Raw genomic sequence first — 24,616 nt, 5'->3', positions numbered from 1 at the left:
CCCCCGATGAGCGAGGATGTAAGACAGCTGTAATCACAATAACCCCCTGTATACAGTGTACTCCACACTGCACATGATTACTAACAGCGATATCTACAGTGAAGCATGGCGGAGGCTTGGGGATGTCTACAGTGAAGCACGGCGGAGGCTCGGGGATGTCTACAGTGAAGCACGGCGGAGGCTCGGTGATGTCTACAGCGAAGCATGGCGGGGGCTCGGCAATGTCTACAGTGAAGCACGGCGGTGGCTCAGTGATATCTACAGTGAAGCATGGCGGGGGCTCGGTGATGTCTACAGTGAAGCACGGCAGGGGCTCAGTGATATCTACAGTGAAGCACGGCAGGGGCTCAGTGATATCTACAGTGAAGCACGGCGGAGGCTTGGTGATGTCTACAGTGAAGCATGGTGGGGGCTTGGTGATATCTACAGCGAAGCACAGAGGGGGCTCGGCAAGGTCTACAGTGAAGCACGGCAGGGGCTCAGTGATATCTACAGTGAAGCATGGTGGGGGCTCGGTGATGTCTACAGTGCAGCACAATGGATTCTGGAGTGGTCACCACAGGGTTATGATCTCAACCACGTACAAAATCTCTGGTGGGATGTGGAGAAGCGGCTGCAGCAAACTCAAGAATATTAGTGACCTGGAGGCCCATGAGACCGGGCTGAGATTCCTCAGGCTGCCACCAGCTGGTGATGGTGATGTATGGGGTCTGCAGCAGGTGGTAACAGCCAGAGGGCATCTCCAAGTCCTGAAGACGCTGGTCATGAAGGGGTGAATATTCCCGGCACTGGGTCAGTGAGTGTGGATTCGCGGGGAATTTGGAGAAACCTCTTTATACTAATGTTGATCAGATATTTACATTGTTCTTCCTTTATTACAAACAGCAGAAAGGCTGTAACTTTTACTAATGAAGTTAATGACAATGGGGAAGTGTTATTAGAAGCAGAGATGCAGTGTAAAGCATGGCGAGACTCAGCCTGAGGTGACAGGAAGCAGCTAAAGTAGAGACATTTCTGAAGAGCCCCGCCCCTGTCCCGCCCCCGAGGAGCGTCCGTCCTCCGTTCATACCCGGTAGTTCCTGAAGTAGGCAAAGTTACTGTCAAACGTCTTCTTTTGGGCTTCTGAGAGCTGCGTCACCAGCCGCTCCTGCTCCTCCGTCATGCGGGACAACGTGGGGCACAGGCTCGGGATTTGGGACAATTTCTGCTTCTTCTTAATAAGGGAGCGTCGCAGCTCCACGGCCTCGTCCGACATGATCACTGCAGACGACAGGAAGGTGAAAACATGGCGGCGCACGGCAGACGACCGCAAGCAGACGTCACCACGACCATAACTGCGTCTGACCGACGTGACGACTGGTGCGACGACCGAGGCCAGAATCATCTATAGAAGTGCCGCCACTTTACATGTGTTACCATAGTAACCAGGAGGCCACGCAGACACATGGAGCACCACACACGGGACTCACGCTCCTTCTTCATCCCGATGTCCAGGCATTTCTTCAGGCGGCAGGCCTGGCAGTGCCGGCGATTGTTCTTATTGATGACGCAGGAGTTCTGGAAGGGACAGCTGAGCCGCAGGCTGCGCTTCATGGCACGTCTGCGGAGAGAGGACGAGAGATGAGCTGAGGGGGACACGAGGGGACGGGAATCACCGTGACACACGGGGAAACGAGGGGACGGGAATCACCGCGACACGCGGGAAAACGAGGGGACGGGAATCACCGTAACACACAGGGAAACGAGGGGACAGCTGAGCCGCAGACTGCGCTTCATGGCACGTCTGCGGAGAGAGGACGAGAGATGAGCTGAGGGGGACACGAGGGGACGGGAATCACCGCGACACACGGGGAAACGAGGGGACGGGAATCACCGCGACACACGGGGAAACGAGGGGACGGGAATCACCGCGACACACGGGGAAACGAGGAGACGGTAATCACCGCGACACACGGGGAAACGAGGGGATAGCTGAGCCGCAGGCTGCGCTTCATGGCACGTCTGCGGAGAGAGGACGAGAGATGAGCTGAGGGGGACACGAGGGGACGGGAATCACCGCGACACACGGGGAAACGAGGGGACGGTAATCACCACGACACACGGGGAAACGAGGGGACAGCTGAGCCGCAGGCTGCGCTTCATGGCACGTCTGCAGAGAGAGGACGAGAGATGAGCTGAGGGGGACACGAGGGGACGGGAATCACCGTGACACACGGGGAAACGAGGGGACGGGAATCACCGCGACACACGGGGAAACGAGGGGACGGGAATCACTGTGACACACGGGGAAACGAGGGGACAGCTGAGCCGCAGGCTACGCTTCATGGCACGTCTGCGGAGAGAGGACGAGAGATGAGCTGAGGGGGACACGAGGGGACGGGAATCACCGCGACACACGGGGAAATGAGGGGACGGTAATCACCGTAACACACGGGGAAACGAGGGGACAGCTGAGCCGCAGACTGCGCTTCATGGCACGTCTGCGGAGAGAGGACGAGAGATGATCTGAGGAGGAAACGAGGGGACGGTAATCACCGTAACACACAGGGAAACGAGGGGACGGTAATCACCGCGACACACGGGGAAACGAGGGGACGGTAATCACCGCGACACACGGGGAAACGAGGGGACAGCTGAGCCGCAGGCTGCGCTACATGGCACGTCTGCGGAGAGAGGACGAGAGATGAGCTGAGGGGGAAACGAGGGGACGGGAATCACCGCGACACACGGGGAAACGAGGGGACGGGAATCACCGCGACACACGGGGAAACGAGGGGACGGGAATCACTGTGACACACGGGGAAACGAGGGGACAGCTGAGCCGCAGGCTGCGCTTCATGGCACGTCTGCGGAGAGAGGACGAGAGATGATCTGAGGAGGAAACGAGGGGACGGTAATCACCGTAACACACAGGGAAACGAGGGGACGGTAATCACCGCGACACACGGGGAAACGAGGGGACGGTAATCACCGCGACACACGGGGAAACGAGGGGACAGCTGAGCCGCAGGCTGCGCTACATGGCACGTCTGCGGAGAGAGGACGAGAGATGAGCTGAGGGGGAAACGAGGGGACGGTAATCACCGCGACACACGGGGAAACGAGGGGACGGTAATAACCGTAACACACGGGGAGACGAGGGGACATCTGAGCCGCAGGCTGCGCTTCATGGCACGTCTGCGGAGAGAGGACGAGAGATGAGCCGAGGGGCACACGAGGGGACGGTAATCACCGCGACACACGGGGAAACGAGGGGACGGTAATCACCGTAACACACGGGGAAACGAGGGGACATCTGAGCCACAGGCTGCGCTTCATGGCACGTCTGCGGAGAGAGGACGAGAGATTAGCTGAGGGGGAAACGAGGGGACAGGAATCACCGTAACACACGGGGAAACGAGGGGACGGTAATCACTGTGACACACGGGGAAACGAGGGGACAGCTGAGCTGCAGGCTGCGTTTCATGGCACGTCTGCGGAAAGAGGCCGAGAGATGAGCTGAGGGGGAAACGAGGGGACAGGAATCACCGTAACACACGAGGAAACGAGGGGACGGGAATCACTGTAACACACAAGGAAACGAGGGGATGGCAATGAGTGTGACACATGGGGAGAAGAGGGGACGGCTATGAACGTGACACACGAGGAAACGAGGGGAGAAGACAATAACTGTGACACACGGGTAGACCAGGGGACAGCAATGACCGTGACACACGGGGAGTAGAGGGGACGGCAATGACCATGACACACGGAGAGAAGAGGGGACGGCAATGACCGTGACACACGGAGAGAAGAGGGGACGGCAATGACCGTGACACACGGAGAGAAGAGGGGACGGCAATGACCGTGACACACGGAGAGAAGAGGGGACGGCAATGACCGTGACACACGGAGAGAAGAGGGGACGGCAATGACCGTGACACACGGAGAGAAGAGGGGACGGCAATGACCGTGACACACGGAGAGAAGAGGGGACGGCAATGATCGTGACACACAGAGAGAAGAGGGGACGGCAATGACCGTGACACACGGAGAGAAGAGGGGACGGCAATGACCGTGACACACGGAGAGAAGAGGGGACGGCAATGACCGTGACACACGGAGAGAAGAGGGGACGGCAATGACCGTGACACACGGAGAGAAGAGGGGACGGCAATGACCGTGACACACGGAGAGAAGAGGGGACGGCAATGACCGTGACACACGGAGAGAAGAGGGGACGGCAATGACCATGACACATGGAGAGACGAGGGGACGGCAATGACCGTGACACACGGAGAGAAGAGGGGACGGCAATGACCGTGACACACGAGGAAACGAGGGGAGAAGACAATAACCGTGACACACGGGTAGACCAGGGGACTGCAATGACCGTGACACACGAAGAGAAGAGGGGACGGCAATAACCGTGACACACAGAGAGAAGAGGGGACGGCAATGACCGTGACACACGGAGAGAAGAGGGGACGGCAATGACCGTGACACATGGAGAGACGAGGGGACGGCAATGACCGTGACACACGGAGAGAAGAGAGGACGGCAATGACCGTGACACACAAAGAAACGAGGGGAGAAGACAATGACCATTACACACAAGGAAATGAGGGGACGGCAATGAACGTGACACACTATATACCCCCAATCCTGCGCTCTATACACCTGGTGCTCATGTATACGCTATATACCCCCAGTCCTGCCCCTCTATACACCGGGTGCTCATGTATACACTATATACCCCCAGTCCTGCCCCTCTATACACCGGGTGCTCATGTATACGCTATATACCCCCAGTCCTGCCCCTCTATACACCGGGTGCTCATGTATACACTATATACCCCCAGTCCTGCCCCTCTATACACCGGGTGCTCATGTATACGCTATATACCCCCAGTCCTGCCCCTCTATACACCTGGTGCTCATGTATACGGTATATACCCCCAGTCCTTCCCTCTATACACCAGGTACTCATGTATACAGTATATACCCACAGTCCTGCCCCTCTATACACCTGGTGCTCATGTATACGGTATATACCCCCAGTCCTTCCCTCTATACACCAGGTACTCATGTATACGGTATATACCCCCAGTCCTGCCCTTCTATACACTGGGTGCTCATGTATACACTATATACCCCCAGTCCTTCCCTCTATACACCTGGTGCTCGTGTATACACTATATACCCCCAGTCCTGCCCTCTACACACCAGGTGCTCATGTATACGCTATATACCCCCAGTCCTGCCCCTCTATACACCGGGTGCTCATGTATACGCTATATACCCCCAGTCCTGCCCCTCTATACACCGGGTGCTCATGTATACGCTATATACCCCCAGTCCTGCCCCTCTATACACCGGGTGCTCATGTATACACTATATACCCCCAGTCCTGCCCCTCTATACACCGGGTGCTCATGTATACGCTATATACCCCCAGTCCTGCCCCTCTATACACCTGGTGCTCATGTATAAGCTATATACCCCCAGTCCTTCCCTCTATACACCTGGTACTCATGTATACAGTATATACCCACAGTCCTGCCCTTCTATACACCTGGTGCTCATGTATACGGTATATACCCCCAGTCCTTCCCTCTATACATCAGGTACTCATGTATACAGTATATACCCACAGTCCTGCCCTTCTATACACCTGGTGCTCATGTATACGGTATATACCCCCAGTCCTGCCCTTCTATACACTGGGAGCTCATGTATACACTATATACCTCCAGTCCTTCCCTCTATACACCTGGTGCTCGTGTATACACTATATACCCCCAGTCCTGCCCTCTACACACCAGGTGCTCATGTATATACTATATACCCCCAGTCCTGTCCCTCTATACACCTGGTGCTCATGTATACGGTATATACCCCCAGTCCTGCCCCTCTATACACCTGGTGCTCATGTATACGCTATATACCCCCAGTCCTGTCCCTCTATACACCTGGTGATCATGTATACGGTATATACCCCCAGTCCTGTCCCTCTATACACCAGATGCTCATGTATACGCTATATACCCCCAGTCCTGCCCCTCTATACACCGGGTGCTCATGTATACGCTATATACCCCCAGTCCTGTCCCTCTATACACCTGGTGCTCATGTATACGGTATATACCCCCAGTCCTGTCCCTCTATACACCAGATGCTCATGTATAAGCTATATACCCCCAGTCCTGTCCCTCTATACACAGGGTACTCATGTATACGCTATATACCCCCAGTCCGTTCCTTCTATACACCTGGTGCTCATGTATATGGTATATACCCCCAGTCCGGTCCCTCTATACACCGGGTACTCATGTATACACTATATACCCCCAGTCCTTTCCTTCTATACACCTGGTGCTCATGTATACGGTATATACTCCCAGTCCTGTCCCTCTATACACCGGTTGCTCATGTATAAGCTATATACCCCCAGTCCTGTCCCTCTATACACCTGGTGCTCATGTATAAGCTATATACCCCCAGTCCGGTCCCTCTATACACCTGGTGCTCATGTATAAGCTATATACCCCCAGTCCTGTCCCTCTATACACCGGTTGCTCATGTATAAGCTATATACCCCCAGTCCGGTCCCTCTATACACCTGGTGCTCATGTATACGGTATATACCCCCAGTCCTGCCCCTCTATACACCTGGTGCTCATGTATACGCTATATACCCCCAGTCCTGTCCCTCTATACACCTGGTGATCATGTATACGGTATATACCCCCAGTCCTGTCCCTCTATACACCAGATGCTCATGTATACGCTATATACCCCCAGTCATGCCCCTCTATACACCGGGTGCTCATGTATACGCTATATACCCCCAGTCCTGTCCCTCTATACACCTGGTGCTCATGTATACGGTATATACCCCCAGTCCTGTCCCTCTATACACCAGATGCTCATGTATAAGCTATATACCCCCAGTCCTGTCCCTCTATACACAGGGTACTCATGTATACGCTATATACCCCCAGTCCGTTCCTTCTATACACCTGGTGCTCATGTATACGGTATATACCCCCAGTCCGGTCCCTCTATACACCTGGTGCTCATGTATAAGCTATATACCCCCAGTCCTGTCCCTCTATACACCGGTTGCTCATGTATAAGCTATATACCCCCAGTCCGGTCCCTCTATACACCGGTTGCTCATGTATACGCTATATACCCCCAGTCCTGCCCCTCTATACACCGGTTGCTCATGTATACGCTATATACCCCCAGTCCTGCCCCTCTATAAACCGGGTGCTCAAGTATACACTATATACCCCCAGTCCTGCCCTCTAAACACTGGCTTGTGCTTTTAGGCCTGGCCACAATGGAGTCCTATAGTTGCCTAGTAACCAGCATTTTTCCTTGGAGACCATAGAGTGAATGGGTGCAGATAATGGGGGCCGGCACGAGTCCGCGGCCGCTGCCTCACGAGACTTATGACTGACGTTCAGACATGCTCCACTTTCCTCTCAGAGAAGGCTTGGTGTGATTACATATAATGGCCGCCTGGCAACAGCGCGGAGGGTTTCCTGGAAACACTAACAAACGCTCGCTCCCCCTGTACATGAGAGCCGTGGATTCCAGGGATTGTGGAGGACGGCGTGCGGGGGCCACTAACAAAAGAGCAGGGTCTGCAGCGGCCCCAGTCCAAAAACCACCCAACGTGATGATCCGGGTCAGTACAACTACAACCAAACACTGCAAGCGGCTCGCACTGGGACGAGCGCCCCCCGAGCACAGCACAGAGCGCGCCCCCCCGAGCACAGCACAGAGCGCGCCCCCCCGAGCACAGCACAGAGCGCGCCCCCCCGAGCACAGCACAGAGCGCGCCCCCAAACACAGCACAGAACACACCCCCGAGCACAGAGCGCGCCCCCCGAGCACAGCACACAGCACACCCCCAAACACAGCACAGAACACACCCCCGAGCACAGAGCGCGCCCCCCGACCACAGAGCGCGCCCCCGAGCACAGAGCGCACCCCCCGAGCACAGCACAGAGCGCACCCCCAAACACAGCACAGAACACACCCCCGAGCACAGAGCGCGCCCCCCCCGAGCACAGCACAGAGCGCACCCCCAAACACAGAACAGAACACACCCCCGAGCACAGAGCGCGCCCCCGAGCACAGCACAGAGCGCGCCCCCCGAGCACAGCACAGAGCGCGCCCCCCGAGCACAGCACACAGCGCACCCCAAACACAGCACAGAACACACCCCCGAGCACAGAGCGCGCCCCCCGACCACAGAGCGCGCCCCCGAGCACAGAGCGCACCCCCCGAGCACAGCACAGAGCGCACCCCCAAACACAGCACAGAACACACCCCCGAGCACAGAGCGCGCCCCCCGAGCACAGCACAGAGCGCACCCCAAACACAGAACAGAACACACCCCCGAGCACAGAGCGCGCCCCCGAGCACAGCACAGAGCGCACCCCCCGAGCACAGCACAGAGCGCGCCCCCCGAGCACAGCACAGAACGCACCCCAAACACAGCACAGAACACACCCCCGAGCACAGAGCGCGCCCCCGAGCACAGAGTGCACCCCCCGAGCACAGCACAGAGAGCGCCCCCGAGCACAGCACAGAGCGCGCCCCCCGAGCACAGCACAGAGCGTGCCCCCCGACCACAGAGCGCGCCCCCGAGCACCGCACAGAGCGCACCCCAAACACAGCACAGAACACCCCCCCGAGCACAGAGCGCGCCCCCGAGCACAGCACAGAGTGTGCCCCCCAAGCATAGAGCGCACCCCCGAGCACAGAGCGTGCCCCCGAGCACAGCACAGAGCGCACCCCCAAACACAGCACAGAACACACCCCCGAGCACAGAGCGCGCCCCCCGAGCACAGCACAGAGAGCACCCCCCAAGCACAGAGCGCACCCCCCGAGCACAGCACAGAGCGTGCCCCCCCAAGCACAGCACAGAGCGCGCCACCCGAGCACAGCACAGATCGCGCCCCCCGAGCACAGCACAAAGCGCACCCCCAAACACAGCACAGAACACACCCCCGAGCACAGAGCGCACCCCCGAGCACAGCACAGAGTGTGCCCCCCGAGCATAGAGTGCACCCCCGAGCACAGAGCGCGCCCCCCGAGCACAGCACAGAGCGCGCCCCCCCCAAGCACAGCAAAGAGCGCGCCCCCCGAGCACAGCACAGAGCGCGCCCCCCGAGCACAGCACAGAGCGCGCCCCCCGAGCACAGCACAGTGTGCGCCCCCCGAGCACAGGACAGAGCGCGCCCCCCGAGCACAGCACTGACCGCGCACCCCGAGCACAGCACTGACCGCGCCCCCCGAGCACAGCACCGAGCACAGCACAGAGCACACCCCAGAGCACAGCACAGAGCGCACCCCAGAGCACAGCACAGAGCGCACCCCAGAGCACAGCACAGAGCGCACCCCAGAGCACAGCACAGAGCGCACCCCAGAGCACAGAGCGCACCCCCGAGCACAGCACAGAGCGCACCACCGAGCACAGCACAGTGTGCGCCCCCCGAGCACAGCACAGAGCGCGCCCCCCGAGCACAGCACAGAGAGCGCCCCCCGAGGACAGCACAGAGAGCGCCCCCCGAGCACAGCACAGAGCGCGCCCCCCGAGCACAGCACAGAGTGCGCGCCCGAGTACAGCACAGAGCGCGTCCCCGAGCACAGCACAGAGTGCACCCCTTGAGCACAGAGTGCAGCACAAAGCGTGCCCCCAAGCACAGAGTGCAGCACAAAGTGTGCCCCCGAGCACAGAGCGCAGCACAGAACGCAGCACAGAATGCGCCCCCGAGCACAGAGCGCGCCCCCGAGCATGGTGCACCCCTTACCCTACTCTAGTGGCATGGTGCACCCCTTACCCTGTTGTAGTGGCACGGTGCGCCCCTTACCCTTCTCTAGTGGCACGGTGCACCCCTTACCCTTCTCTAGTGGCACGGTGCGCCCCTTACCCTGCTCTAGTGGCACGGTGCGCCCCTTACCCTTCTCTAGTGGCACGGTGCACCCCTTACCCTGCTCTAGTGGCACGGTGCGCCCCTTACCCTGCTCTAGTGGCACGGTGCGCCCCTTACCCTGCTCTAGTGGCACGGTGCGCCCCTTACCCTGCTCTAGTGGCACGGTGCACCCTTTACCCTGCTCTAGTGGCACGGTGCACCCTTTACCCTGCTCTAGTGGCACGGTGCACCCTTTACCCTGCTCTAGTGGCATGGTGCACCCCTTACCCTTCTCTAGTGGCACGGTGCACCCCTTACCCTGCTCTAGTGGCATGGTGCACCCCATACCCTGCTCTAGAGGCACGGTGCGCCCCTTACCCTGCTCTAGTGGCACGGTGCACCCCTTACCCTGCTCTAGTGGCACGGTGCACCCCTTACCCTGCTCTAGTGGCATGGTGCGCCCCTTACCCTGCTCTAGAGGCACGGTGCGCCCCTTACCCTGCTCTAGTGGCACGGTGCGCCCCTTACCCTGCTCTAGTGGCACGGTGCGCCCCTTACCCTGCTCTAGTCGCACGGTGCACCCCTTACCCTGCTCTAGTGGCATGGTGCACCCCTTACCCTGCTCTAGTGGCACGGTGCGCCCCTTACCCTGCTCTAGTCGCACGGTGCACCCCTTACCCTGCTCTAGTGGCATGGTGCTCCCCTTACCCTGCTCTAGTCGCACGGTGCGCCCCTTACCCTGCTCTAGTCGCACGGTGCGCCCCTTACCCTGCTCTAGTGGCATGGTGCACCCCTTACACAAAACCGGAGCACAGTTATCAATGGAAATGACATTATTTCTGAAAAACGCAACTGAACAGACAGTGTGCTGTCATTTCCATCTCCAGTGTATATATACAGTCATATGAAAAAGTTTGTGCACCCCTATTAATGTTAACCTTTTTTCTTTATAACAATTTGGGTTTTGCTATTTCAGTGTCATATATCTAATAACTGATGGACTGAGGAATATTTCTGGATTGAAATGAGGTTTATTGCACTAACAGAAAATGTGCAATCCGCATTTAAACAAAATTTGACCGGTGCAAAAGTATGGGCACCTCAACATAAAAGTGACATTAATATTTTGTAGATCCTCCTTTTGCAGAAATCACAGCCTCTAGTCGCTTCCTGTAGCTGTTAATGAGTTCCTGGATCCTGGATGAAGGTAGATTTGACCATTCCTGTTTACAGAACAATTCCAGTTCAGTTATGTTTGATGGTCGCCGAGCATGGACAGCCGCTTCACATCATCCCACAGATTGTCAATGATATTCAGGTCTGGGGACTGGGATGGCCATTCCAGAACATTGTAATTGTTCCTCTGCATGAATGCCTGAGTAGATTTGGAGCGGTGTTTTGGAGCATTGTCTTGCTGAAATATCCATCCCCTGCGTAACTTCAACTTCGTCACTGATTCTTGCACATTATTGTCAAGAATCTGCTGATACTGAGTTGAATCCATGCGACCCTCAACTTTAACAAGATTCCCGGTGCCGGCATTGGCCACACAGCCCCAAAGCATGATGGAACCTCCACCAAATTTTACTGTGGGTAGCAAGTGCTTTTCTTGGAATGCCGTGTTTTTTGCCTCCATGCATAACGCCTTTTTGTATGACCAAACAACTCAATCTTTGTTTCATCAGTCCACAGGACCTTCTTCCAAAATGTAACTGGTTGTCCAAATGTGCTTTTGCATACCTCAGGCGACTCTGTTTGTGGCGTGCTTGCAGAAACGGCTTCTTTCGCATCACTCTCCCATACAGCTTCTCCTTCTGCAACGTGCGCTGTATTGTTGACCGATGCACATTGACACCATCTGCAGCAAGATGATGCTGCAGGTCTTTGGAGGTGGTCTGTGGATTGTCCTTGACTGTTCTCACCATTCTTCTTCTCTGCCTTTCTGATATTTTTCTTGGCCTGCCACTTCTGGGCTTAACAAGAACTGTACCTGTGTTCTTCCATTTCCTTACTATGTTCCTCACAGTGGAAACTGACAGTGTAAATCTCTGAGACAACTTTTTGTACCTTCCCCTGAACAACTATGCTGAATAATCTTTGTTTTCAGATCATTTGAGAGTTGTTGTGAGGAGCCCATGATGCCACTCTTCATAGGAGAGTCAAATAGGAGAACAACTTGCAAGTGGCCACCTTAAATACCTTTTCTCATGATTGGATACACCGGCCTATGAAGTGCAAAGCTCAATGAGGTTACAAAACCAATGTAGTGCTTTAGTAAGTCAGTAAAAAGTAGTTAGGAGTGTTCAAATCAAGAAATTGATAAGGGTGCCCATACTTTTGCACCGGTCAAATTTAGTTTAAATGCGGATTGCACATTTTCTGTTAGTACAATAAACCTCATTTCAATCCAGAAATATTCCTCAGTCCATCAGTTATTAGATATATGAAGCTGAAATAGCAAAAACCCAAATTGTTATAAAGAAAAAAGGTTACCATTAATAGGGGTGCACAAACTTTTTCATATGACTGTATATACACAGAAACACACACACAGAGCACATACCACACACCACACACACATGTATATACACAGAGCACATGAACACATGTATACACACACACACATTCTGTATATAGCTATATTATCTGTGTGTGTGTGTATGTGTATATTATATATATATATATATATATATATATATATATATATATATATATATATATATATATATATATATATATATATGTATATATATACACACACCCCAGCACACACAGGGTGTTGTGAGCGTGTATCCTTCCGTGTTACAGAATACAGGCCTCCGGTCGCAGGTGGCTGCAGTTTCTTGGCGTTGAGTACTATTACATCCAGTAGGTGGCGCTGGACTCCGGTCCTCATTGACGCGCTGTTTGCAGATTTCGGTTTTCCGGCACTGCGCGCTCTGCACATCTCCCTACCTGATACTCCACACTGGTATTTAACAGGTTAAAATTGCAAACCATAAAAAAGGCGGATAAAGAGCCTCACTTTTCCCCGGATAACGCCGGTAATTCCGGCTGCTTTTCTGTTACCAAGAAATAATAAGCAAAATAAAAACATACAAAAAAAAGTGCAAACACAAGAGCCCCTCAATGTTCTCTAAACTGAAAAAAACCCAAAAAACTAAAATTAAGAAAAAAAATGGAAAGGAATTAAATCACAAAAAATATTTTAAAAAACCAAACTAAATTCAGACCCTGACACGGAACTAACGAAAGAAGATGTAAAGTGCTAAATATAGTGAATCTCTAGAAGTATCGCCGGCAGAGCGCAGCTGAGCCTCTCCTATGACGAGCGCGGACCTCCTGGGACTCATGTGACGGCGTCGGTGCGCACCAGCACTAATCCCGGCTGTTATGGTGGATCTGTCCCAGTTAACCAGGTTAGGTTTCCTCAGCCTCGGGAGTCTCATGTGATCGCTCTCCGATGAGAAGCCACCCAATAACAAACATTGCAGTGCTCAAGGTGGTCACATTCACGGCCGATGTCCGCTCAATACCCCCACCATGGACACCCACCTGAAGAAGCCCTTGCAGCCTTCGCATGTCATGGCATTAAAGTGATAGCCGGTCGCTCGGTCTCCACAGGCTCGGCAGATTTTGGGTTCTCCATCATCCTCGTCCTCCCCTGTCCCGCAGCTGGTGGAGGTGTCTTCCTCCTCCTCTTCCTCCAGTACGATGGTTTCCTGGACCTTGAACATGGTTTAGTCACAGAGTACGGATGCTTGGGAACAGCCACTTCTTTTAGTGACGGGAGAGGCTCCTCGAGCGCCTACGCGAGTGAGATCTACAAGAAATAACGAGGAGCATTAACAGAAGATCCTGCTGTGAAACCAGTCACCCTGACCAGGAGACACGAGATGAGGGGGAGGAGGGGGATGCGGCTACACGTGTAACAGACGACAAGCCTTCTACCGTCATCATCTCCGTGTAAAGAATTCCCAAAGACAGGACCCAAACTCATCCATAGCTCCATGGATGATTCACCATCTAATCATAGAGGATTCCCGAAGAAGGACCAGGACCATCCACAGACCAACGGAGAATTCACCATCTAATCCTAGAGGATTCCCGAAGAAGGACCAGGACCATCCACAGACCAACACAGAATTCACCATCTAATCACAGAGGATTCCCGAAGAAGGACCAGGACCATCCACAGACCAACACAGAATTCACCATCTAATCATAGAGGATTCCCGAAGAGAGGACCAGGACCATCCACAGACCAACACAGAATTCACCATCTAATCCTAGAGGATTCCCGAAGAAGGACCAGGACCATCCACAGACCAACACAGAATTCACCATCTAATCATAGAGGATTCCCGAAGAGAGGACCAGGACCATCCACAGACCAACACAGAATTCACCATCTAATCCTAGAGGATTCCCGAAGAAGGACCAGGACCATCCACAGACCAACGGAGAATTCACCATCTAATCATAGAGGATTCCCGAAGAGAGGACCAGGACCATCCACAGAACAACGGAGAATTCACCATCTAATCCTAGAGGATTCCCGAAGAGAGGACCAGGACCATCCAGAGACCAACAGAGAATTCACCATCTAATCCTAGAGGATTCCCGAAGAAGGACCAGGACCATCCACAGACCAACGGAGAATTCACCATCTAATCATAGAGGATTCCCTGACGAGAGGACCAGGACCATCCACAGACCAACGGAGAATTCACCATCTAATCATAGAGGATTCCCTGACGAGAGGACCAGGACCATCCACAGACCAACGGAGAATTCACCATCTAATCATAGAGGATTCCCTGACGAGAGGACCAGGACCATCCACAGACCAACAAAGAATTCACCATCTAATCACAGAGGATTCCCAAAGAGAGGACCAGGACCATCCACAGACCAACAGAGAATTCACCATTTAATCATAGAGGATTCCCGAAGAGAGGAGCAGGACCATCCACAGAACAACGGAGAATTCACCATCTAATCCTAGAGGATTCCCGAAGAGAGGACCAGGACCATCCACAGAACAACGGAGAATTCACCATCTAATCCTAGAGGATTCCCGAAGAGAGGACCTGGACCATCCAGAGACCAACAGAGAATTCACCATCTAATCATAGAGGATTCCCGAAGAAGGACCAGGACCATCCACAGACCAATAGAGAATTCACCATCTAATCACAGAGGATTCCCGAAAAAGGACCAGGACCATCCACAGACCAACGGAGAATTCACCATCTAATCATAGAGGATTCCCTGACGAGAGGACCAGGACCATCCACAGACCAACAAAGAATTCACCATCTAATCACAGAGGATTCCCGAAGAGAGGACCAGGACCATCCACAGACCAACAGAGAATTCACCATCTAATCATAGAGGATTCCCTGACGAGAGGACCAGGACCATCCACAGACCAACAAAGAATTCACCATCTAATCACAGAGGATTCCCGAAGAGAGGACCAGGACCATCCACAGACCAACAGAGAATTCACCATTTAATCATAGAGGATTCCCAAAGAGAGGAGCAGGACCATCCACAGACCAACGGAGAATTCACCACCCAAGCATAGAAGACTCCCAAAGACAGGACCGGGACAATCCACAGACCAACGGAGAATTCCCCACCCCAGTATAGAAGACTCCCGAAAACAGGACCAGGACCATCCATAGACCCACAGAGAAGTCACCATCCCAGTATAGAAGACTCCCGAAAACAGGACCAGGACCAGTCACAGACCCAGAGAGAATTCCCCACCCCAGTATAGAAGACTGCAGAAGATAGCACCGGGACCATCCACAGAGAAATCACCACCCCTGTGTAGAAGACTCCCGAAGACAGGATCAGGATTACCCAGAGAGAATTCCCCACCCAAGTATAGAAGACCCCAAAAGACAGAACCAGGACCATCCACAGAAAATTCACCACCTCAGTATAGAGGATTGTTGAAGACAGAACCTGAACCATCCACACACCCAGAGAGAATTCCCCACCCCAGTATAGAAGACTCATGAAGACAGGACCTGGACCAGCCACACACCCACAGAGCGTTCATGTCTGTGCGTCCTCCGAACCCCCTGATGAGTAATCCATCCTACCTGATATCGTGGCTTTGTGGACACCATCATTGTTTGTATTATAGTGTACAGCCCCAGATATCCCATCACAAGTAGTAACTCCAGAAATTCCAAAGCAAAGCGCGGACAGGTCGTCTCCAGAGGAGAAACGCGTCTACACATCACAGGGAGGTGTATAGAGGTCTACAGCTGGTCCAGTTCTGGTGCAGTCACTGCTCGGGGGGTCGGTGGCTTTTCCTCCACCGTTGCTAAACTGCACCCTGATCGGGTGACGCAGGGGAACAATACACCCAGAACGAGCCAGTCTATACTGGAGGAAGAAGAAGAGGACTACGGGGAAGACGCACTCCAGGAAACCAGCGCGAAGAATATTCCTGGAAGACGCAGCCGACTCCCCCGACACTGACACAGAAAACCGCCGGCCTCAGGCCCCCGAGAAGAAACACTAAACCCTACAGATCCAGAAATGCCTGTCTGTGAGGTGTGGGCGCAATACGGATACAAAACACCATGAGCAGAAGGTCCGAGGCGTCACCGAGCCACTCACTATTGTACTCACCAACAAGTACACACAGAGGAAATATAGCCACAGCAAAGAGAGCCACAGGGGTGCCACAAGAGAGCCAGCCACAAGAGAGGCACAAGAGAGCCACAGGGGTGCCACACAGGGTGTCACAGGGGAGCCACACGAGAGCCACTCATTATTGTACTCACCAACAAGTACACACAGAGGAAATATGGCCACAGCAAAGAAAGCCACAGGGGTGCTACAAGAGAGCCAGAGGAGAGCCACAAGAGAGCCACAGCGGTACCACACAGGGTGCCACAGGGGAGCCACAAGAGAGCCACAGGGGTGCCACACAAGAGCCAATATGAGAGCCAATACGAGAGCCAATACGAGAGCCACACAGGGTGTCACAGGGGATTCATGCGAGAGCCAATACAAGAGCCACAAGAGAGCCACAAGAGAGCCACAAGAGAGCCACAAGAGAGCCACAAGAGAGGCACAAGAGAGCCACAAGAGAGGCACAAGAGAGCCACAAGAGAGGCACAAGAGAGGCACAAGAGAGGCACAAGAGAGGCACAAGAGAGCCACACAGGGTGCCACAGGGGAGCCATGCAAGAGCCAATACGAGAGCCACACAAAAGCCAATAAAAAGAGCCACACGAAAGCCAATACGAGAGGCACACAAGAGCCACCTGGAGGAACAGAGGCATATACACAGCACAGAATACATGTGGCAGCACAAGTACGTCCTATTGGATAAATCATCACCAGCAGATTGACTTATTCTTCAGAAAACTCAAGTAATGTGCATGTGCTTGTAGTAATGTAGACACTAGCCTATTAAAGCTCTGGGGTAGCCTCACCCTCTGTGTGCCAAGTGTTCTCACTAGCCACCAGACCACAGTGCACGTTTCGGATATTGGCTTCTTCAGGTGCATGATTAACATCTGCCTTATATTATATGGTGACCAGAGCCGAGCCCGGACGCCGGCCCGCAGAGCCGAGCCCAGACACCGGCCCGCAGAGCAGAGCCCGGACGCAGGCCCGCAGAGCAGAGCCCGGACGCCGGCCCGCAGAGCAGAGCCCGGACGCCGGCCCGCAGAGCACAGCCCGGACGCCGGCCCGCAGAGCAGAGCCCGGACGCAGGCCCGCAGAGCAGAGCCCGGACGCAGGCCCGCAGAGCAGAGCCCGGACGCAGGCCCGCAGAGCAGAGCCCGGACGCAGGCCCGCAGAGCAGAGCCCGGACGCAGGCCCGCAGAGCAGAGCCCGGACGCAGGCCCGCAGAGCAGAGCCCGGACGCAGGCCCGCAGAGCAGAGCCCGGACGCAGGCCCGCAGAGCAGAGCACGGACGCAGGCCCGCAGAGCAGAGCCCGGACGCCGGCCCGCAGAGCAGAGCCCGGCTGCTAGACCGCAGAGCAGAGCCCGCAGAGCAGAGCCCGGACGCCGGCCCGCAGAGCAGAGCCCGGACGCCGGCCCGCAGAGCAGAGCCCGGCTGCCAGACCGCAGAGCAGAGCCCGCAGAGCCGAGCCGGAGAGCGCACAAATATGACAGATACTTTCAATGTGTAACTGATAAAAAGAAACATAAAAGGAACTGAAGAGAAGCAGAAAACGCGATTGTAGCGATGTCAGGATATAATGTGACACATGACGGCAGCAATTAATGACAGTGCCGCGCCATGTATGTCACACGCACCGACCCTTCCGGAAGATTATCTCTTTTATATATTATTTTTATATTATTTATGGAAACAAAAAGTCAAAAAAAAAAAAATGTAACACAAATGTCCATAAAAAGCTGCAATAACACAAGTGAGACGAGTGGTGTAAAAGGACGGACAACAGCAAAAGACAACAAAAAATACAGCAAATAAAGAGAATCCAGAAATATAAGAGAAGGAACAAAGCGAGGGTCTGCCCAAGCGGTGCGGAGACAGTCACCGCCAGAGAACATCACCCCAAAATACAACAGATTTAGCTGATTTTAAGTCACGTACAGCTCTTCAGCTGTGCACAATATAAGGTCCATACTGTGGATATAAAACTCTACACGCCCCTAATAACACCCCAGGCGTTTGTCATAAACAAAAACTACCAGGAAGACTAAAAACAGAACATCAGAAAATCCCACCCGAGCAGTGTGAAAGACTAGTGATGTCCTGTGGAAGAGACTGGAAGAAGAGTGGACCAAAATCCCCCCAGAGCAGTGTGAGAGACTAGTGATGTCCTGTGGAAGAGACTGGAAGAAGAGTGAACCAAAATCCCCCCAGAGCAGTGTGAGGGACTAGTGATGTCCTGTGGAAGAGACTGGAAGAAGAGTGGGCCAAAATCCCCCCAGAGCAGTGTGAGAGACTAGTGATGTCCTGTGGAAGAGACTGGAAGAAGAGTGGACCAAAATCCCCCCAGAGCAGTGTGAGAGACTAGTGATGTCCTGTGGAAGAGACTGGAAGAAGAGTGGGCCAAAATCCCCCCAGAGCAGTGTGAGAGACTAGTGATGTCCTGTGGAAGAGACTGGAAGAAGAATGGGCCAAAATCCCCCCAGAGCAGTGTGAGGGACTAGTGATGTCCTGTGGAAGAGACTGGAAGAAGAGTGGACCAAAATCCCTCCAGAGCAGTGTGAGGGACTAGTGATGTCCTGTGGAAGAGACTGGAAGAAGAGTGGGCCAAAATCCCCCCAGAGCAGTGTGAGAGACTAGTGATGTCCTGTGGGAGAGACTGGAAGAAGAATGGGCCAAAATCCCCCCAGAGCAGTGTGAGAGACTAGTGATGTCCTGTGGAAGAGACTGGAAGAAGAGTGAACCAAAATCCCCCCAGAGCAGTGTGAGGGACTAGTGATGTCCTGTGGAAGAGACTGGAAGAAGAGTGGGCCAAAATCCCCCCAGAGCAGTGTGAGAGACTAGTGATGTCCTGTGGAAGAGACTAGAAGAAGAGTGGGCCAAAATCCCCCCAGAGCAGTGTGAGAGACTAGTGATGTCCTGTGGAAGAGACTGGAAGAAGAGTGGACCAAACTCCACCCAAAGCAGTGTGAGAGACTAGTGATATCCTGTGGAAGAGACTGGAAGAAGAGTGGGCCAAAATCCCCCCAGAGCAGTGTGAGAGACTAGTGATGTCCTGTGGAAGAGACTGGAAGAAGAGTGGACCAAAATCCCCCCAGAGCAGTGTGAGAGACTAGTGATGTTCTGTGGAAGAGACTGGAAGAAGAGTGGGCCAAAATCCCCCCAGAGCAGTGTGAGAGACTAGTGATGTCCTGTGGAAGAGACTGGAAGAAGAGTGAACCAAAATCCCCCCAGAGCAGTGTGAGAGGCTAGTGATGTCCTGTGGAAGAGACTGGAAGAAGAGTGGGCCAAAATCCCCCCAGAGCAGTGTGAGAGACTAGTGATGTCCTGTGGAAGAGACTGGAAGAAGAGTGGACCAAAATCCCCCCAGAGCAGTGTGAGAGACTAGTGATGTCCTGTGGAAGAGACTGGAAGAAGAGTGGGCCAAAATCCCCCCAGAGCAGTGTGAGAGGCTAGTGATGTCCTGTGGAAGAGACTGGAAGAAGAGTGAACCAAAATCCCCCCAGAGCAGTGTGAGAGGCTAGTGATGTCCTGTGGAAGAGACTGGAAGAAGAGTGGGCCAAAATCCCCCCAGAGCAGTGTGAGAGACTAGTGATGTCCTGTGTAAGAGACTGGAAGAAGAGTGGGCCAAAATCCCCCCAGAGCAGTGTGAGAAACTAGTGATGTCCTGTGGAAGAGACTGGAGGAAGAATGGGCCAAAATCCCCCCAGAGCAGTGTGAGAGACTAGTGATGTTCTGTGGAAGAGACTGGAAGAAGAGTGGGCCAAAATCCCCCCAGAGCAGTGTGAGAGACTAGTGATGTCCTGTGGAAGAGACTGGAGGAAGAGTGGGCCAAAATCCCCCCAGAGCAGTGTGAGAGACTAGTGATGTCCTGAGGAAGAGACTGGAGGAAGAGTGGACCAAAATCCCCCCAGAGCAGTGTGAGAGACTAGTGATGTCCTGAGGAAGAGACTGGAAGAAGAGTGGGCCAAAATCCCCCCAGAGCAGTGTGAGAGACTAGTGATGTCCTGAGGAAGAGACTGGAAGAAGAGTGGACCAAAATCCCCCCAGAGCAGTGTGAGAGACTAGTGATGTCCTGTGGAGAGACTGGAAGAAGAGTGGGCCAAAATCCCCCCAGAGCAGTGTGAGAGACTAGTGATGTCTTGTGGAGAGACTGGAAGAAGAGTGAACTAAAATCCCCTCAGAGCAGTGTGAGAGACTAGTGATGTCCTGTGGAAGAGACTGGAAGAAGAGTGAACTAAAATCCCCCCAGAGCAGTGTGAGAGACTAGTGATGTACTGTGGAAGAGACTGGAAGAAGAGTGGGCCAAAATCCCCCCAGAGCAGTGTGAGGGACTGGTGATGTCCTGTGGAAGAGACTGGAAGAAGAGTGGACCAAAATCCCCCCAGAGCAGTGTGAGAGCCTAGTGATGTCCTGTGGAAGAGACTGGAAGAAGAGTGACCAAAATCCCCCCAGAGCAGTGTGAGGGACTAGTGATGTCCTGTGGAAGAGACTGGAAGAAGAGTGACCAAAATCCCCTCAGAGCAGTGTGAGAGACTAGTGATGTACTGTGGAAGAGACTGGAAGAAGAGTGACCAAAATCCCCCCAGAGCAGTGTGAGAGGCTAGTGATGTCCTGTGGAAGAGACTGGAAGAAGAGTGGGCCAAAATCCCCCCAGAGCAGTGTGAGGGACTAGTGATGTCCTGTGGAAGAGACTGGAAGAAGAGTGGGCCAAAATCCCCCCAGAGCAGTGTGAGGGACTGGTGATGTCCTGTGGAAGAGACTGGAAGAAGAATGGACCAAAATCCCCCCAGAGCAGTGTGAGAGACTAGTGATGTCCTGTGGAAGAGACTGGAAGAAGAGTGAACTAAAATCCCCTCAGAGCAGTGTGAAAGACCAGTGATGTCCTGTGGAAGAGACTGGAAGAAGAGTGACCAAAATCCCCCCAGAGCAGTGTGAGGGACTGGTGATGTCCTGTGGAAGAGACTGGAAGAAGAGTGGACCAAAATCCCCCCAGAGCAGTGTGAGAGACTAGTGATGTCCTGTGGAAGAGACTGGAAGAAGAGTGAACTAAAATCCCCTCAGAGCAGTGTGAAAGACCAGTGATGTCCTGTGGAAGAGACTGGAAGAAGAGTGGGCCAAAATCCCCCCAGAGCAGTGTGAGGGACTGGTGATGTCCTGTGGAAGAGACTGGAAGAAGAGTGAACCAAAATCCCCCCAGAGCAGTGTGAGAGACTAGTGATGTCCTGTGGAAGAGACTGGAAGAAGAGTGAACCAAAATCCCCCCAGAGCAGTGTGAGAGACTAGTGATGTCCTGTGGAAGAGACTGGAAGAAGAGTGGGCTAAAATCCCCCCAGAGCAGTGTGAGAGACTAGTGATGTCCTGTGGAAGAGACTGGAAGAAGAGTGGGCCAAAATCCCCCCAGAGCAGTGTGAGAGACTAGTGATGTCCTGTGGAAGAGACTGGAAGAAGAGTGGGCCAAAATCCCCCCAGAGCAGTGTGAGAGACTAGTGATGTCCTGTGGAAGAGACTGGAAGAAGAGTGGGCCAAAATCCCCCCAGAGCAGTGTGAGAAACTAGTGATGTCCTGTGGAAGAGACTGGAAGAAGAGTGGGCCAAAATTCCCCCAGAACAGTGTGAGGGACTAGTGATGTCCTGTGGAAGAGACTGGAAGAAGAGTGAACCAAAATCCCCCCAGAGCAGTGTGAGAGACTAGTGATGTCCTGTGGAAGAGACTGGAAGAAGAGTGAACCAAAATCCCACCAGAGCAGTGTGACAGACTAGTGATGTCCTGTGGAAGAGACTGGAAGAAGAGTGGGCCAAAATCCCCCCAGAGCAGTGTGAGGGACTAGTGATGTCCTGTGGAAGAGACTGGAAAAAGAGTGGGCCAAAATCCCCCCAGAGCAGTGTGACAGACTAGTAATGTCCTGTGGAAGAGACTGGAAGAAGAGTGGACCAAAATCCCCCCAGAGCAGTGTGAGGGACTAGTGATGTCCTATGGAAGAGACTGGAAAAAGAGTGGACCAAAATCCCCCCAGAGCAGTGTGAGGGACTAGTGATGTCCTGTGGAAGAGACTGGAAGAAGAGTGGACCAAAATCCCCCCAGAGCAGTGTGAGGGACTAGTGATGTCCTGTGGAAGAGACTGGAAGAAGAGTGGACCAAAATCCCCCCAGAGCAGTGTGAGAGGCTAGTGATGTCCTGTGGAAGAGACTGGAAGAAGAGTGGACCAAAATCCCCCCAGAGCAGTGTGAGAGACTAGTGATGTCCTGTGGAGGAGACTGGAAGAAGAGTGGACCAAAATCCCCCCAGAGCAGTGTGAGAGACCAGTGATGTCCTGTGGAAGAGACTGGAAGAAGAGTGGGCCAAAATCCCCCCAGAGCAGTGTGAGAGGCTAGTGATGTCCTGTGGAGAGACTGGAAGAAGAGTGGGCCAAAATCCCCCCAGAGCAGTGTGAGAGACTAGTAATGTCCTGTGGAAGAGACTGGAAGAAGAGTGGACCAAAATCCCCCCAGAGCAGTGTGAGAGACTAGTGATGTCCTGTGGAAGAGACTGGAAGAAGAGTGGACCAAAATCCCCCCAGAGCAGTGTGAGAGACTAGTGATGTCCTGTGGAAGAGACTGGAAGAAGAGTGGGCCAAAATCCCCCCAGAGCAGTGTGAGAGGCTAGTGATGTCCTGTGGAGAGACTGGAAGAAGAGTGGGCCAAAATCCCCCCAGAGCAGTGTGAGAGACTAGTGATGTCCTGTGGAAGAGACTGGAAGAAGAGTGGGCCAAAATCCCCCCAGAGCAGTGTGAGAGGCTAGTGATGTCCTGTGGAGAGACTGGAAGAAGAGTGGGCCAAAATCCCCCCAGAGCAGTGTGAGAGACTAGTGATGTCCTGTGGAAGAGACTGGAAGAAGAGTGGGCCAAAATCCCCCCAGAGCAGTGTGAGAGACTAGTGATGTCCTGTGGAAGAGACTGGAAGAAGAGTGGGCCAAAATCCCCCCAGAGCAGTGTGAGAGGCTAGTGATGTCCTGTGGAGAGACTGGAAGAAGAGTGGGCCAAAATCCCCCCAGAGCAGTGTGAGAGACTAGTGATGTCCTGTGGAAGAGACTGGAAGAAGAGTGGACCAAAATCCCCCCAGAGCAGTGTGAGGGACTAGTGATGTCCTGTGGAGAGACTGGAAGAAGAGTGGACCAAAATCCCCCCAGAGCAGTGTGAGAGACTAGTGATGTCCTGTGGAAGAGACTGGAAGAAGAGTGGGCCAAAATCCCCCCAGAGCAGTGTGAGAGACTAGTGATGTCCTGTGGAAGAGACTGGAAGAAGAGTGAACCAAAATCCCCCCAGAGCAGTGTGAGAGACTAGTGATGTCCTGTGGAGGAGACTGGAAGAAGAGTGGGCCAAAATCCCCCCAGAGCAGTGTGAGAGGCTAGTGATGTCCTGTGGAAGAGACTGGAAGAAGAGTGGGCCAAAATCCCCCCAGAGCAGTGTGAGAGGCTAGTGATGTCCTGTGGAAGAGACTGGAAGAAGAGTGGGCCAAAATCCCCCCAGAGCAGTGTGAGAGACTAGTGATGTCCTGTGGAAGAGACTGGAAGAAGAGTGGACCAAAATCCCCCCAGAGCAGTGTGAGGGACTAGTGATGTCCTGTGGAGAGACTGGAAGAAGAGTGGACCAAAATCCCCCCAGAGCAGTGTGAGAGACTAGTGATGTCCTGTGGAAGAGACTGGAAGAAGAGTGGACCAAAATCCCCCCAGAGCAGTGTGAGAGACTAGTGATGTCCTGTGGAGGAGACTGGAAGAAGAGTGGACCAAAATCCCCCCAGAGCAGTGTGAGAGACTAGTGATGTGCTGTGGAAGAGACTGGAAGAAGAGTGGCCAAAATCCCCCCAGAGCAGTGTGAGAGACTAGTGATGTCCTGTGGAAGAGACTGGAAGAAGAGTGGGCCAAAATCCCCCCAGAGCAGTGTGAGAGACTAGTGATGTCCTGTGGAGGAGACTGGAAGAAGAGTGGACCAAAATCCCCCCAGAGCAGTGTGAGAGACTAGTGATGTCCTGTGGAAGAGACTGGAAGAAGAGTGGACCAAAAT

The 24,616-nt window shown here is 53.7% G+C and overlaps 1 protein-coding gene across 1 annotated transcript in view; it reads right to left on the bottom strand.

The window, feature by feature from the left end:
- The window catches only part of NR1I2 (nuclear receptor subfamily 1 group I member 2), a 54,505-nt gene that overhangs the window by 6,506 nt on the left and 23,383 nt on the right, over positions 1–24,616 (bottom strand). The window contains exons 2-4 of the mRNA XM_075332777.1: positions 13,470–13,737; positions 1,470–1,600; positions 1,070–1,260 (exon numbers count right to left, since the gene is read on the bottom strand). Coding sequence (XP_075188892.1) covers positions 1,070–1,260; positions 1,470–1,600; positions 13,470–13,651 — 504 coding nt within the window. The 5' untranslated portion in view covers positions 13,652–13,737. The remainder of the gene's footprint in view (positions 1–1,069; positions 1,261–1,469; positions 1,601–13,469; positions 13,738–24,616) is intronic.

This window comes from Anomaloglossus baeobatrachus, chromosome 2 (genome assembly GCF_048569485.1).
Source record: "Anomaloglossus baeobatrachus isolate aAnoBae1 chromosome 2, aAnoBae1.hap1, whole genome shotgun sequence".
Taxonomy (NCBI): Eukaryota; Metazoa; Chordata; class Amphibia; order Anura; family Aromobatidae; genus Anomaloglossus; species Anomaloglossus baeobatrachus.
This window is presented reverse-complemented; position numbering and strand designations above follow the sequence as displayed.